The 17,791-nt window shown below is 37.5% G+C and overlaps 1 protein-coding gene across 4 annotated transcripts in view; it reads right to left on the bottom strand.

Annotated features, from left to right (window-relative positions):
• Positions 1-17,791, bottom strand: part of CLCN3 (chloride channel, voltage-sensitive 3) — a 54,797-nt gene that overhangs the window by 21,915 nt on the left and 15,091 nt on the right. For 3 of the 4 annotated variants that reach the window (XM_009893737.1, XM_009893738.1, XM_009893740.1), the window contains exons 2-3: positions 4,498-4,655; positions 2,057-2,156 (exon numbers count right to left, since the gene is read on the bottom strand). In XM_009893737.1, coding sequence (XP_009892039.1) covers positions 2,057-2,156; positions 4,498-4,655 — 258 coding nt within the window. Of the gene's footprint in view, positions 1-2,056; positions 2,157-4,497; positions 4,656-17,596; positions 17,691-17,791 lie in introns of those variants that run through there. The other variant, XM_009893739.1, reaches the window with a different exon arrangement.

The raw sequence follows: 17,791 nt of genomic DNA, 5'->3' as shown, positions 1-17,791 counted from the left end.
TTTTGTATTAATATTCTGGTAAAGAGGAATAACACATGCAACTAAAAAATGTGCTGGTATTTATTCACGTAAATTGAAATTACAGAAAACCTAAAGAAACAGACATTTAAAGTATTACTGATTTCCAGGAATATATCCTATTTGCAATACGGTACAATCAGTATTTGCTGAAGAATATACTACCTTGCATATTTCCCAAGTTAAATGCATCTTTTTTTTCCCCCCTTTTTTCCTTTAGCACAATTTCCAACAGTCCGTTGAAACTAAGGCTTTTAGAGTCAAAATTGGACTGACACATTTTTGTGATGAAAAAGATAATAGACCTTCTGACAAAACTACCTTGCCATGCCTCAGAGAGCTCATGAACTATTCTATGTTTTGTACAGAATAGCACATACGGAGAAAATAATTCTTACCTTGCCAACAACAGTTTTAGAGCAACATAAATAAAACGCCAAATAAACCCTGATGACATTCATGTAATCAATCCGTATACAAAATGACTTAATTCTGTAACATGGTGAGCATTTAAAATTCCTACTGCAGGTAAGAAACAGTATGGACACTAAGCACTTCACAAACTCAAATCTTAAGAGGGATTCTGTACTGTACCTACATGGAGAAATTGCTGAAGAGCCCTCAAAAAATAAGCATTACTTACGAAATTGCTTCAAAGGATTTAAAAAAAAAAATCTTTAAAAAAACCCTCTATTTTACAAAAGCAAAATAGCTTTTCATGGTAGCAGTATACTGAAAAACTGCTTCTAAAGTCAGTATTTTTGTGAAAATGTACAACTGTTAATTAGTTATAATTAACTATTTTTAGAGTATTAATCACTACTAGAAATAGCTATCTAGAGACCGCCACCATTTACTTGTGTAAGTTGGTAGTACAGAATTACCTCCGATTCACTAATTTATATTTACTAATCTTGACAGACGCTCAGTTTGAGATCCTGGGCCAACCAAAGTCAAAGTCAAAGGCGGTATCTCAGTAGAACAAAATTTAAATTATTTAAATTAATTAAAATACATAAACATAAGATCTCCCCATGACTGAAATCAAGGTCATACCATTGAAGATTCAGGAGACACATACAACAGAAAGCAACTGAAACGGAAAAACCTAGGAATGTTCATGGCCAGAATTTGCTTGCTTTGTTGCTGAGAAACACAGTGAAGCAATTTTAACATCCATAGCAGCTTGGGGGGTGGAAACACAACACTGCACGTCCCCACCCAAATTATCACAAGCAATTTCCAGTAATTATATACTCCCAGTTTGTACATTCAGAGGTATATAAACATGCTACAAACTTTGCGTATATATTAATTTATATGCAGTTTGTGAAAGTGATTATGTATATATCTAAGTAGTAATTATACAGTTACTATGCCTTTTTAACAGGCATAGCCATACTCTGCAATGAATCCGATTTTCCTAGCATTAAATCTAAGATCTCTGTTCAAAATACTTTTTTTGGGAAAACTGGGCACCAAGTTTGTGCCTTCTCACTCTTGAACATTTTGGTCACTCCAAACTATGCTGAAAGAAAGCAGCACTGCGTGACAGTGGGGTGACAAACTCTCAGACAGTTTTGGCTGTAAAACTCATCCTAAAATACATTAAAAAGAAAAGACAGAGTTGAAGTAGAGGCCAACAAACAAAACCCAAATTCACAGCAGAAAAACCATCTAGCACAATCAGTGAATACTCTTTCACCAGAAATCCTACAGGAAAAAAGCAGAATTTCACAGAAAGGGAAAACACCAATCTCAATCACAGGATTAAAGAACATTAATAACGTAGGTGGAAGTTCAATAACTCTCACTACACATTCAGTGAGGATTTTGGTTTCTGTTTGATAAGTAAACCCTGCCCGCAAAAACATAAAGCCTGTAAATCAAGATAATCAACCTTTCCCTTCCCTCATGGCATTACAGTAGTAGTCTGAACCAGCTCTTACCCAGGTTGGTGAATAATGCACAAATGGAAAGGACAGTAACTATACTTGCTGACAAAGGTAAGAAATATAACCTCCGTTTTTTAATTTACCTGATGCCAAACCAGTTAGTGTGACTACCAGCCATCCTGACCATGCATCGTACAAACTTTTTGTCATCTCCCATGCTGATTCTTTCTTCTTGCTGTTAATCTGCAAAAAGAAATCGTTATGTATACTTGTATATGTTTCTGTAATGAATAGGAGAAAAAAAGTAAGTATGACATACAAACTGCATGATGCAAGCTGTAGGCAAATATACCCTCTCTTGAAACTACATGCATTCTCCTTGTGTTTAGTGCTTTACATAGATAAATCAGCTTGGTTATTCAGGCATCAAACAACTGGCAGAGGAAAATAAATCTGCTTAATTTAAAGAACTAAAGCCCAGGAAATTATTAGTAGGCTAAATGAGTACTTTCTATGATACACATCTAAAAAATGTAATTGTAAAATTATTTTTCTCCTAAATCTCTAATTATTTTTGAGATTGAACCTCAAATAAATATTTGTGTACTACTAATAAGTTTTTCCATACAATTCAAATGCCTAAACTTCTATTTTAAATATAAACACCTTTCTTTTATCTTTAGACTAAAAACCACACAAAAATAAAACAAAACCAAAAACTAGATAACTACCCTATAATACTTCTAGGCAACTATTATTAATGATGACTTAAGGTAACTGTACTGAAAAAACAGTAATTCTTATTTCAGCCTTACTTTGTGCACTTAGCTGAAATTTGTGCATAAACTATTTTATGATTAAACCTTCATTATGTAATTGGATCCTATTCTTATGACTATTTTTTTTGTGCTGTAAAAAGAGGGAGAAAGTATGTGCAATAAACAGCAAAAAAAAAAAAAAAAGCCCAAACCAAGAAAACACAATACTAGACAAGGAAATCTAGAAAAAGCAAATAAATATATTTTATAGTTTCCTCGGCATTTGTGAGATTTACAAACTTTTTTTTTTTTTTTTTTAAATAAAAAGAGTTGTTTTTACAGTAGCACGTCTTTCAAACCCACCATGAACTAGTACTCACTCCTTCGTCTTCCCAGTCTCCTATCATTCAGGGCATATTTATAAATTTCACAGTAGTTCTGTGGCTATAAATTGTGAACTGTCTTGCTTGGGTTTTCTGGTCTCAGACACTGAAATGAGTTAACAGCTGTAAGACTTCACCCTAGATAACCTATTTCCAGGTGTGATCTGCCTTGCCAGGATTTGGTCAGGCCCAGCATTCTATCCAATGGCACATCCCCCAGACACAAACCTACTCATCTGCAGTGCAAAGATAGCATTGTGTTAATTACTGCATAGACATCAAATTATGAAATAAAGTATTACATGGAAAACACCTTCTTTCTTTTCGTTAAAAGCATTCACACAAGGTATGTGTTCTCAGATCCGCTGTCCAAGGATCTCTTTTAATCACTAGATAGTGCAATTGTGGATGCTTTGTTTTTTAAACCAGTGTAAGATTATTTTTTTTAACGATGTCAAAGTAAATCAGCATATACATCCTACGCTTGCTTCCAGAAAGTTAAAAATGGTGTTTACAAAGAACGCAGAATAACGCTACAATGTTAGCAAGTAAAGGAACCTCTCCCCTGACCCCTCCATACAATTACAATTAATTTTTAACTATTCATTTTGACCAGTTAAAAATATTTCAGGAGAAATCACACCTCCAAGTCTGTTCTATTTGTAAGGTTAAATAATGCAAGTATCTTAAAATTTTGGCAATAAGGCTCTAAATAAGCCATTTCCTCCTAAAATGTTATTAAATATGTGTGTTACTTAAATGACAGTATCTAGCATGTTACTGACTAATACAACTTGAGTCCATTTCAGGAAAGAACTCTTTGCAGAGCACACTGATAAAGACAAATGGCCTGAAATTTGAAGATCTTTTGAAGAAATCAATAGAGAAGAGGAGAAATAAAGTTCTCTCATGGGAGAGTGAAAAGGACATTTACCATACATATTGAGACTACTTTTTTGTTAAGCATATATACACTGATATAAGTGGTTTAACTATGAGAATTTTCACTTTCCATAATTCAAACAGCAGCAGCACTTCACAGCGGTAGCCCAGGTACACTTGTGTCAGTATAAAAGCAATATACATCAGTGCTCGCTTTTCTGTACACGTACCACCATAAGCACTATTGTACTATTACAAATATATCTACACTGGAAAATAGCCTTAAATAAACTAACATGCAAAGAAGGCAGTATTGTAAAAATGTCATCTGGGTAACAGGGAACTATTCCCACTGTGTTACTGTTTCCTTTCCAAGTTATAATACTGCAGGACTGCAGGTATCGATGAATCAGTGCTTTTACAATAGCAGCCAAGTAGTTCTAGCTGATATAACTACTTACAAATTTAAAGTACGCACATAACTTGTCTGTGTTACTAGATCAGACCTTAATTCCAACATCCAACAAAAAATATTTTCTGAGTATTATTTATCTCAAGTACCCGTCTATGCCTTTCTCTGTCTTTGCACTTCTCTCGAACCCAGTCAATGGTATGGAAGTCATCGTATGTTCCTACTCCAGGAATTGGTTCATCCAGAAGGTCCAGTAAATGTGTTGAACTGTTGATAGTTCCTCCATTTGTCATCGTATAATGAGTTCCTGTGGCAGAGGAAAGACAGGAACGAATTAATTCGGCAATAAATGAAGTATTCTAATGTGCACTATATGCACTATGGCATATAACATTTCTGAATAAGTATTTAAGACCCTTCCTGTAATATGCATGTTTTACTTCATTTAGGTCTGTCAATGTTGCGTGTCACTGTTTTTTTCTGTCGCTCATCTGCAGGTTAAATTTGCATACTAATGACTTCGTATTTCCATTGGTTAAATATGAATGTACTAGTCATACTGTTGTTCTGGTTTGTGCGCAGTCCAGAGAAACTTCAACAGAACAAACTAGAAAAAATGAGCACCTTCGACACACATTTAGCTTGAAGTTTATTGCAGTTTATGAACTACCAGAGGAAAATCTGACTGTAAGAAAACAAAACCAGGTGATTAGATATAAAGTTCACAACACTTCCATAAGTTGCCTGTTATTTTTAAATATACATACCACTGATTACCAATCTCTTCTCCATAGAATCATAGAATGGTTTAGGTTGGAAGGGACCTTGAAGATCATCTAGTTCCAACCCCCCTGCCATGGACAGGGACACCTCCCACTAGACCGGGTTGCTCAAAGCCCCATCCAACCATGTCTAAACTAAACCTAAAATACATTATCAACAGATTATAGTGCAGCCAAAATGTAACAGAAAGCCAAGCAAATACTTATTTTTTAAAATTTTTATTTATTTATTTCAGGTTAACTCTCAGAACAGCCCTCAGTCATGAAAAGTTGGAAATCACGTATAAAGAAAATGTCTTCTACTAATTTGTGATCACCAGCTAGTTCCTTCACAAGCAGCTTGCAGAGCAACATCCCCAACAGTATTTCTTGCAGTGATCAGAATAAGAAGAGCAATAGGAATACTGAGAATATTTCCCCCTTCACAAGTGATCAAGAAAGTTTTATTTTTTTAAGCTTTCAAATGTGATCAATTCTGTAATATCTTGGCTTTTTTCAGTTCCCGTGGTATATTCACAGACCCCAAGTATAATTTTCTGCTGGATGGCTGCCTCTAATGTAGTATGGCCACCATTTGCCCACCCAACACAAACTGCTTCTGCAACACTAATTGCTATATACAAAGGGAACGTTTATAATGAGGTTAACTTAGACAATAATTTAAAGAGTGTTTATTCTCACTTGTTTGACTAAGAACAAAATGATTTGGCCAACAGCATATGGCATACCACAGTAACCTCTACTCTTAAAGATGTAGGCCCAAGTTGGCCAAGACTTCTATCAGTTCAGTCAGGGACTAGAACTCATTTCACCAGACTGACACTGGGATGGTCAGGTGGGGTTTTTTGAGTTAGGTTTGCTTGTTTGGATTTTTGAGGTTTTTTTATTGCAGGCTCAGCCTCTTGGTGTTGTCAGCAGAAGTTTCCAACTTACCAAAAAAAAAAAAAAAGGTCTTCAAAGGGCCTACGTGTAAGCTTTCAAATGCTACAAATGCCGAGTTCACCAGCCCCAGCTCTCACCAACAACTGACAATTAGATTTATACATAAGTAAAACTTTTCCCTTTAAATTTGTGAAGTGTGAGATCTAGCAGAAGCAATGTGACACCTGGCGTTATACTCAGACCCAAAAGTGTGCCTCAGCCATCTATTGCTTGAGAGGTCTCATTTATGTCTGCTATATAATGCAGTGTTTATTTGGACATTTTCTTAGTGGTGAAAGACAACACACAATAAAATAACACAAAAATCCTATTAAGACAAAATGCAATCTAAAATTTTCAACACACAAACTACTATTCATAACATATAAACATTACGTATAGAAAAGCTTAAAATGCTATAAAAAGTTTACTTTAAAAAAAAATATCTTAAAGTAAAAGAAGAGAATGCAAATGCAGGACAGAAGTCCTCAACAATGCCAATACCATTCTCTCATGCTAGCCTGGCTGCAATCTTTCTTAATACTGTTTTTTTCCCCAGTCTATGCCACATTAAACTCTCCCTCGTCTATTCACCATAGCTAAGCCCTGTAAATCTCTTCCCAAAGCTGCTGCTAGTCTCTCTTAAGGCAGATGTAAAGAAGCATTACCTATGCTTCCATTAATAAAAGGCTAACAACAACAAATTAAATCAGAGTTGCTAATAGCAGTGATTGTGAAAACCTTGCTTTAGGATAAGGGATTCAATTCTCTTGCCATTTCCAAGTCTCATAACTAGAAAGGAAGTCTAAGATACATGTTTGCCTAGCTGAAAGGGCAAGCAAATCTTGTGGAAGAGGCAGTAACAAAATTAACACTGTAATGATTAGTTTAGCTCTCAAAATTAAAAGAATAACAGAATACATTATGAAAATTATATTTTTGCATGAAATTAAGCTCGTTCGCAAGGCAAGACAACATAAATTAAATTCAGCCACAGTTTATTTATTAATCTCCTACAAAGTTACAATGTGATCAAGCAGTTTCCTGAACCTGAGCGATCACGGTAGGACAAAAGCTTGCCTTTGCCCCAGGGGGAGTTGGTTTTATGCCCTGCTATATAGCAAGCAGTATCAAGCTACAGCTTGGTATAGCTATATAAGGAGCATGCAATCCTATGCCACATAAGGCAAAGGAGAATTGAGAGTTATAAATGTATCACAAACAGAAACAGATGTTTTTATGCATATCACAAGGTGCTGAACTGGAATTCCCTCCAGGGAAACCATCAGGGATGGCACCGTACTCGCTGCACCAGACCCCAAGTAGAACTTCGAGTAGACTACAAAGAATGGTCACTGCCTGGATAGAATAAAAACGCCACTGAAACTGCGTCAGGCTCCTACTTTGCCAGCATTTGCTGGCACACCAAATATTGCAATATAAATGATTACTGTATGACGGAGAAAGAGACACAGAACAAGATGGAAGCTGAAGAGGTAGTTTTGTTGAATACAGAGCTGCCGTGAATGCCTGATGCAGCTGCACAGCTATGCTCTTGTACCGAGTGAGAAACAGGCAGCAGTGGTACCTTGCACTAGCGTGTAGTAGAACCGATAGAGGACCGTGATGAGGACAGCTGTACAAAATCTGATGCTCTGTATCTAGCAAAAGTCTGACAGCAGTGGGACAGCACATTCTCCAACTAGTATTATGATCTATGTAGCACATAACTATTCTAAAGGAGAATTTAGAGAAATATACCTCTACCAATACACAACACTCTTCCAAACTCCCACTTCCCTTTCTTCCCTTCCTTCTCTGGCATTTCACACAGTAAGATGCTCCTTCCAGCTATGACGATGATTCTCATCAGCATACACATGCGCAAATTCTCATCATTTATTGCTCATCAAAATGCTATTAAATTTATTTTAAACTGAATAGATTTTGTTAAAATCCTTACCATAACACAGATTTTTCATCACAACATTCTAACCCCCAAACAGGAAATCATCATTACCGTGATAAATTGTAGCACTTAGCAAACATAGCCCTCTGGACATTCCCAATGGTCAGAAAGCATTTCCCCTTCCTTCCTCCCCTTTTTCCCCAGTCCTCAAGTTTCAAGACTCTCTCAGGCTACAACTCAATGCAAGTGCTTTTCATCAAAATACAAGCAGCCTTAGTCTTAAAAACCATAAGCACTTAGCACATGAGGTATATAGGTACAGCCTCTAGCTATGATAAGAGAACACCTCCATTTTCTGCATGTACACACCCAAGCCGTTCTGCAGCTGTAAAGATAGTAAAGCCTCCTTTTTGTTACATATGAGTTTGTTTAAGGCTTTATAAAACCGGGAAGCAGACAGTAAAAGTGGCAGGCAGAACTTTTATTATTAGTGTTATTCCAGACTAACCCATGTTACTACAGGGAGGCAAATAGCAATATACTGATCCTCTCAGAGGCTCAATACACCTCACAGGAAACCTTACAAAGCAGATTCAACACAATCCTTTCATACTTTGCAAAACTAAGGTAGCTGGCATCCCTTTACGAGCATACTCTTCTCCAACAGCACCTTTAACAATCCTGTATTCTCAACACATAACTGGCAGGCTGCTGCAGTCACAGACTGCAGGCTTGCAGACAGTAAGCTTCTAGACAATAAAAGTAACATGCTTCTTCAGAGAAAGGAAATTGCCTCTTTTAGGCAATTCAGTCACTGCAGGTCTTGCCTGAACTACATTCTAGGAAGGCAGCTGACTTTTGTCCTTCAATGCATGTAATTCCAAGCCTTCAACACAATTCTTTCTCAGCAATAAGTGCTGGGAGTGCTGAAGAACTGCTTCAAGTGAAGTTGTTAAAAAAAAACCCAAAAAAACCCAAAAAAACCACACCAACCAAAAAAATCCCAACAAAAACCTAATAAAGAATATTGCATCATGTTGAAGGAAAAAACCTGTAATAAGCATTAAGGTTAACAGTAAAACACTGTACTTTGGGACACCTGACTAGAATGAGGTACAGCAAAAACAAACAAAAATGCTACATGGACAGAAGTGGGGTAAGATAAGTAGATCCCAACACCATAAAAGAAGCTCTCATTTATGAAGAAGTGGGGGTTTTGTTTGTTTTGTGGTTTGGTTCTTTTTTTTTTTTTTTAATGAGAACGAAAAAAATACAATCCAGAATCGCTTGAGAGGACACTACACCTGATAGAAAAAGCAGTCCTTACCATACCACTCTCCTTCATTTCCCTCTGAACATGAAGTTATACTGACTGGCTGTTGGCTCCCAACTCTGATCCAACCTCTTGCTTTGCCTAGCTAGCCCTTCCTGACGTAAAACAGAAACAAAGAAATTACAGAACTAATATTTGCTATACTCACACAAGTTTTGTTTTATACATTAGAGTCCTCCCTGCCTTATGTTTCCTCTGAGGCAAGGAGTATCTCTTCTTTCATATTTTATATATGTGCCTCACACAAGCAGCCTTCAATCTTGATTGATGTTAGAACTATGATAAACATGACAAAAAGCTGATTTATGCAGATTACAGACAGCGTTTTTCAGGTGCAACACACAGCATTTTCAAAGGCTGCCTTACCTCCTCTCATAGTGACCCCATAGTCGTTTGTCCTTTCGCAACTCGGTAGATTTCTTTCAGATTTGAAAGCAACCCGGGCAACACGCAGCTGATGAAAGTCACAGTTTTTTAAAGAAAAGTACCTGGTAAGTTTTTAACTAATTAATTTAAAAGAAAAAGATCCCATCAGCAAGGACTAACACCTTTAAAATACCTTTAAAACAAGAGCAGACCATTGCTGACTATTCACTATAGTACAGTTAAAAAAAACCTCAAGTTAAAAATGAAATATTTTACAACACTAACAAACCAAAACATGAGTTGCCGACATTTATATGCTGTTGCATTTTTCACTTCACAGATCTCTTGGAACAAGTCCCCAGTGAAGGAACCAAGTAGATCATAAAGATCTCCAGGGTCCTGCTATCCTGTCCCTGGTATGAAGAAATGAAGAGCCAGCACACCTGTGTTCTCACTTCTTCTTGGTGTTCTCTCTTCTGGGGAGGCAGTGGGTTCCAGTTTCCACACACTACAATTTTAAAATCCCACTGAAAGTACACTTAAATCACCTTGAGTTAAAGAAATGACGGAGCTAGTGCTTCCCAGTTATCTAAACACCATTTCACACAAGGAAGGGGTTTTGCAACATACTTGATGCTCCTGATTCCTGCATAACTGTTCAACAATCCTTCCCCGCTCTTTCCTTGTGTGCAGTGTTCATTCTTTTCTCATAAAAATAAGAAGAAGAGAAACATTGAGATTTAAGACAAATACTGCATCCTGGGTAATCAAACTGTGCGTGATAGATTTTGAAGTGGTTGTCTGCCATGTGAGACCATCTGAACAATTACTGAGTATCACCTGCAGAACAAACCCACGCAGCTACAGCCTCCATAGAGAATAAGGTACAGAACTGAGATATGAACAGGCTCAAGAGGGTGACTAACAGAATTAAAAGGGACCATTTTTATGATAAAGTTTAAGACCCCTTCTATATGCTATACAGCATATGCATCTTCTGAATAAACATCACAAAATACACTGCTCTGTCTCACACTGAGCATACATCAGCTTACTCCATTTTATGAAATGAGATGTATCTCTCGGGACATAATTATACAATAAGGCTGAGCTGATCTAACAGACTGCTGCCACCCAAATAGGAGATCTTGCTCCCCCTATTTGTTCCTCCCATTCTTGGTGATGCACCCCCACTCTCACCCTTGGATCAGTAGTCTCACCCTTGGATCTGACTGCACAGTAAACCAAGCAAACATGCTAATCCAACTAAGCAGACAAAACGAACAAAAAAAAAATATTTCTGCCATTATACAGAAATGGAATTAAGCTGCTTTGCTGTCAGACAAGAAGCAGAACCAGTGGAAGAGCAAGAACTGAGAGAAGAGATGGGGAATGACAAGCAAGTTCACCCCCTTCCAGAGCAACAAGCTGTCAGACTGGTTATACTGAAATATATAAATGCACCCTTGGGGTCTTGTTAGATTTTAATTACGGCTTTCTGCTGGAAACAATTCAAAACTTCTATATAAATATTAATATCCAGACACTATACAGTAACATCCATTTCAGAAAGCTAAAAACTCCCAAAGGTGACTACATTTCAGAGTTGTGAATGCAACAACAGATAAACAATGTCAATATTGGAGTCAATAGGAGAGCAATAATAGGACCCAATTTCTCAAAGGTATTTCTCTACAAGCTACGTAACTGCCAAGTCTTCCAGCAAGAATACACTAGTTTGCTGCTGCTCATATATCCCCTTTTCTAGACAGTGCACAACTACACAGTTTTGCCCTCAGCAGCTCTCCTTCCGGCTGACAGCAGTGCCATGGGTTTCATTTGTGCTACTCTGAGCAGTGTGAATGGAGGGGGGGGGAAGAAAAAATGCACTTCTGTGAGTGAAAATGAAGCTAATCAGTTTACACCAAAGGCTAGAATAAGCTGTCCCTGAGATGACCATCCAAACCTGCTGAGTGCTAAAATCAGCAGGGGCTGTAGCCTTCCGGAGGCCAGATACTAATCCAAGGCTTTGCTTCACCCGTGTGTCCTTGGGTATTAGGTGGCAAGGGGAATGGAGGCGGGGAAGCACCCCGGATGCAACGCACACCAAAAGGATCGCTTACACTTGTAACAAAGAAGATTTGTATACACAAAACACGTGGCAGTGCCTGAGCTTCTTTCTGTCTCCATATTCAGACCTCAAAGTATGAGGCTTTCAATTAAAAAAAAAAAAAAAAGGAGACAAGAAACAATTGTCAGTTTATTTAAATTTGTCTGTAACCACTCAAGAAGAGTCATTAAGCACTATTGTCTTTTCCTGGCTAGAAATAATTTTTAAATTTCAAAATCAGAAGCACAGCATGCAATGCCTGAGTGCCATCAGTCGCTACTGTTGATGATCAATGATTTTCAAGTCTTTATAATCAAATAATATGTTCCCCTTTGTGTCTAACTCTGAATTTTCAGCCAGGCTCTTCAGCTGGCTCTTCTAAACTGCAACAAAGGCTTAAAAGCACAAATTGGTCTCTGCATTATAATCAAAATGCATACAAAAATGACAAAACTGTATATATACACTAACTGGAAAAAAAAAAACAGCTTGAAAAAATCTGATAGGTGGGAAACAGAAAGACTCAGAACAAGATTTGAAGAACAGGGAAAAGAAATAAAATGCTTTACCAAAGTAGTGAGTGATAATCCCCTCCTCTCCATTTCTTCTGCCAAAAAAATAAAATAATCTGGGTTTAAAAATAACCTTTCAAAAAGCAGGAGTTAAATGAAAGCTGACTAGTAGCATCTCAGAGTTAAACCAAGACTTTTGAAGACTTGCATCCACTGCAAACCCACAGGAATCTGAGAAGGCGGGAGAAAGCAGGTCAAGTATTCCTCAATGTGTATAGCATATTTTTTTTTTTTAAAAAAAAGAGAACATAAACAGCTTTAGCTTTTTACTTTAGGTGGAAGAAATATTTCTGTTTCTATGAATCAGCAGAAAAAATGGCTTTATTATTACAGATTTCTTTTCTTGTAGTCTTAAAGGCAGAATGGATTATATTTATTTAGCTATGTCTATAATGCATAGGCACTTCAGATACACACCTGAAGAGTTACAGGGATCCCCACACTACTAAATTTACAACTTAGATTGAAGGTGAACAGTGCGGGAAGGACATTAGAAAAATAAAAGGTATAAAACATATAAAGTTAGATAAAGCAAACATTACAAAAGGGAAGTAATCTATCATCTAACGATGACCAAGGCAATAAGAGTCAGAACAACAGTAATTTAGATAATTACATTTCCAAGTGCTGCTGCTGCATGTATGTAAGAGCTACTTACTCACACGTTGCTTTGGAGGACAAAGACAGGATGCGACAAAAATAATAATTCTGCTAATATGATTATTCCAATCAGGCCACGTTCAGGCCCAAGGAGGGCATAATCTTGGTTTGTTCATTAGCTTTCTAATATCTCAGATAATAGTACATCTCAAAATTATTTCCAAAATTGAGAAATACATGCTTAATAGAGAACCTTATCAGTCACACAGCACATGGAGACAGGTAACCTAGCACTACCTGTAGTTACATCTCACAGTACTTTCTCTTAACCACCAAATATGCTAAGCTCGTAATCGGAAATCCTTATCCCCTTTTTATACTCAGAACCTTAAAACAAAGTGTAGGAGAAATTCAGTGCCATAACCATGTTGAGTTTCTCCAAGTAATTCTTTTTCTCGAAGCACTCGATGTTAGACAACTATAATCATCTTGATTGCACTTTCTGTCATGAGCCTGTAATTAGTCTAAAAATTAATTTTACTACTCTACCTCTGCTACCAATAAAATTTCAGGGTCAAACTCTAGCTCTGAGCACGTGTACACAACTTTCACACCCATTTACTTCAAAGGTCACACTGAGAATTTCAGTCCCTAATGGCTTTTGATTGATCTACTAATTCTTAAACATAAGAGGCCCATAAGCAGAAATGCAGCCTAAAATACAAAACTATAACTTTGACCACTTAGAGAACCTGAACTGGCTCAGTATGCATCTGACTCAAACTCCTCCTACGATATTATTAAATGTCCTCTGCCCCATAGCTTGTAGCAGGTGAAGCTGGGTGGTGGGGAGGGCGGGTGGAGAGGTTTCCCCAGTGTAACTGGTAATAGTATAGTCTAAGCAATAGGCGTCACACCTATGCAGTGGTGATTGGTACACAATAAATGAAATTGTGAGTTATTTTGTCTCTCTCTCTCAAAAAAAAAAAAAAAAATTAGATTTCAGTAAACTTAAGTCATCAATAAATTTTCACATCTCATAGCTACTGACTCAATCGCAGATTAGTGGTACAGCATTTCATTAACTTTGCTTGAGGACTTAAAAAATCTAAAATCTAAGATGCGCTTATGTATATGTAACAAATAAAAGGGAGTTAACAACCCTCCTGCCTGCTGAAGTTCAAGTTTTGCTACTGGTAGCCTGGCCCCTATACATGTACTGCTATTGCTCAGACCTCAAATGTTTCAAGAATGGTAAAATGAATGCTTATTTAGGGGAAAAAAAAAAAAGGGGAAGAGTGGAATCAAAGAGTGCAGGCATGTCTGTGAATGGCTGGAAGACAAAGAAGATACTGATAATTTGCAAGTGTCAAAAGGGGTCCAGCTAGCAAAAATGATAAAAAAATAAATCCAAGGGCAAAAGAAAATGAGCAACACAATTTATTTACACAACATATATTCCAGCATATGGTTTATTATATTAAAAATTCTTATGAAAAAATGTACTTGTCAGTTACTTATCATATATGCAATCCTAAATCAGGACTTAAAAACCCTTTCTGAGAAGAGAAGTAGTAATTTTAATTTTCTTAGTTACCAGACAAGAGAGTAGAAGTGAACTGTATTGCTGCAGTTTTATTTCAGTGTATCAGGGAATATAAGGAGGTCTGGAACGATGCATTTAGTACCACATAAAGAGAAGCCTCAGGACAGAGCAAGTTTAAGGAAGTCTCGATAAGAAGTATTCAATAATATTTGTATTTTTTCCAAAGAGATAATGATGAGTAATCAACATTAAAAGATAAACACAGTTAATAAATACATATTTCAGAATCTTTCTATTCGATGTTTTCACAACTATTTGCATTGAAAAAAAAACCCCATCTTCTTAATGCAAACCAACGGGTCAGGCTTTTAATAATAATGTCTTATAGTACTTTGTACTTCATCTCATTGAACGTTACTAAAGGCCGTTAATTAAACCCCAAAGACCCCTAATGATTTAAACAGTCATTTCACCATTGCTGAGGTACAGCCACTTTGGGTGAGCTACTGCAGTCAATTAGTGCAACAAATGCTTTGATGTTACAAAGCAGTTTTGCATGACGTGAACGTTGCTCTGCAGGACAGAAGAGCTGTCAGTATGTGAATAAGGGAAAAAATTCCACAGGCTTCAACAATTAAGCTTGTTTTCTCAAAATAGCTTTACCCCTTTTCTCTAGCTTGTTATTACAGCACTCTGAAATCTACATGAGAGGGGAAAAAAAAAATAATCTTCAGAGTATCCTTTTCTAGACTCACAGACAATAAATGTCAAGAATTTACTTTAACTTCTGGTTTGTCTGTTAGTATTTTCAGCCTCATTTTGTTAGCTAGATGACAATAACAGATTACTGTGGTATTGTAAATTAGCAGGAAATACACACATTTTGATTAAATCTATGGAACAAACTGGTCTGGAGACTCAATTTTCTTATGAGTCATATGCACTTGACAAATTAAGATTTGCCAGAGATTACGGTAACACTGCTGGGGTTTTTTGTTTGTTTGTGTTTTAAACAAAAACTTACGATAGCAAACCAAAGAAGCACCAGTAACACTGGTTTTGAAATACTGTATTAGAATATAGGAAGACCTAACGGAATTCAATGAAACTGCAAAAAGTGACAAGTCACAATCGGGAATTCTCTTCCCGGCTCCTAGTGGTGTCACCACTAGGGGAACACCTAGTTGAACCCTTGACTTTTTTCACTACAGTATTTGTAAACTGTCTATTTAATAGCAATACTCCAATGTGCCAGACACCAATTCGCACTGCAAATACATCTACTTTTTGTATTGTAAAAATCAACTAAAATCTGGTAATTTCCAGGAATATACAGCTGATCACATTTCAATGTCTAACTATAACTTGCGGAGTTTGAAAGCGTAATAATAGGGCTGTTTTGCAGTTTCCATCTTTAAAACTATCTACTAATCTACACTCCCAGAATGGTGAAGGCTGGAAGAAACCTCTGGAGGTCATCTGGTCCAATCCCCCTGCTCATGCAGGGCCAACTACAGCTGGTTTCTCAGGACCATGTCCAGACAGCTTTTGACTGTCTCCAAGGAAGGAGATTTCACAGCCTCTCTGGGCAACCTGTTCCAGTGCTCAGTCACCCTGCACAATATAAAAAAAAAAATAATCCTGATGTTCAGAGGGAACCTGCTGTGTTTCAGTTTGTGCCTCTGGTCCTGTCACTGGGCATTGCTGAAAGGAGCCTCGCTCAGTCTTCTTTGCACCTTCCCTTCAGGTATTTATATACATCGATAAGATCTCCAATTGACACCTTGCAAATGTTCCAAGAAATTACCATCCTCTATTTCCAAGAAGTGATTCTAAAATCTGACTTAGAGAACTAACCAGCACCTGCTACATAATAATAATCTGGGCAGAGAAAAAACTGCTTGCTTAAAATACTCTAAGCCATGTTAGAACTTGTTGATATTCTTAACGTATGCTGAAAAACATTCATCATAAAAAGACAACAAATAACCCTTTATGTAAACTTCTAAAACACAGATAAAAACAGTAGAAGAGCATTGAAAAGTATGACCTAATTTATTTATAGAAATATGAGTTTACAAGGAAAGGTGAGACAACAAATTAACACAGAGAGAAAAAAAAAATCATCTTTTGTTAATCATATCTTTATTCTCAGCCTACGCCCTCTCTAATGCCATCAGCAGCAGCTACAAACGTTGATAACTTTCTAATTTTAGATTAGCCAACTTAAAGAAAACTAAAGTGAGAATTTACCACGTTTACTGCTTTTAAACACCAAACTGTAACCACTAAATCCAACCGAGAGAAAAAAAAAGACTAATATCCTCAGAATTTGAAGGCATAACTTTAATTTATTCCTACTACAACTTCTCTCAGAACAAACCCAAATCTTTATAGAACGTATTCTGCTCTAAATTCGCAGGAAGAAACAAAAGGCAAGCTCAAAAGAGGATTTTTTTCCCCCTGAACATTGATAACACTGTTTTCTTTTTAAATCTGCTTCCTTGCAAGCAACAGTGTAAAGAACCTACCACAAAGCTCCAGTTTCTTAGGAGCTCATCAATATCGGCTTAACTGAGATATTACAATTGTACAGCTTTCCTTTCACGTATCAGGGACGTCAACAAAGAGTCAGGTCTCAAAGCACGTACAGAAACTTGAAAGCTAGACAAACACTGTTCCTAGTCAAGTTAGTGAAAGGCATGAAAATCGCCCATTTAATAAACTCTTGCCAATTTGGTCACGGTTAGTCACAACCGCAATTTTGGGTTGTGGGGGCTTTTTTTGTGTGTGTGCACAAGATGGGTTTATGGATTATTAAAAAAAAAAAAAAAAAGAGAGAGAGAGAGGAATGAGACTGCCACATATCGAAGATGGAGTCACAAGCTGCTGAGACGTGAAGCAGGACTAATCTGCCCAGAGAGACGGCAGTCACTGACAGCCCAGCGCCCTGCCAGAACCGAACCCTCCTCCTCCCAGAGGCATCAGGCTGGCAAAACAAAGCGCTGCGGTAATTACCAAGCCTTTACACCTCTGCTTCGAACCTGCACAGCAGCCTCACGCATCCAGATACGCGAACAAAGTCACTCAAAACGTACATTCGGCGTACCTCGTTTATGCAACTCCCTGAGCGGAATGCCGTCTCCTCCTCCTCCTCCTCCCCCCCCATCGTAGGGCAGATACGGATCAGAAGAGACATCCATGGACGCGACCAACCCGCAGCCCGTCAGCCGCCTCAGCAGGGCCGCGGCATTTCTTACACAAGGGCGGCCGCGGGGGACGCTGCCATGTTTGACCAGGATCC

The sequence above is a fragment of the Charadrius vociferus genome, unplaced genomic scaffold (genome assembly GCF_000708025.1).
Source record: "Charadrius vociferus isolate BGI_N301 unplaced genomic scaffold, ASM70802v2 scaffold59, whole genome shotgun sequence".
In the NCBI taxonomy this organism is placed as follows: Eukaryota; Metazoa; Chordata; class Aves; order Charadriiformes; family Charadriidae; genus Charadrius; species Charadrius vociferus.
This window is presented reverse-complemented; position numbering and strand designations above follow the sequence as displayed.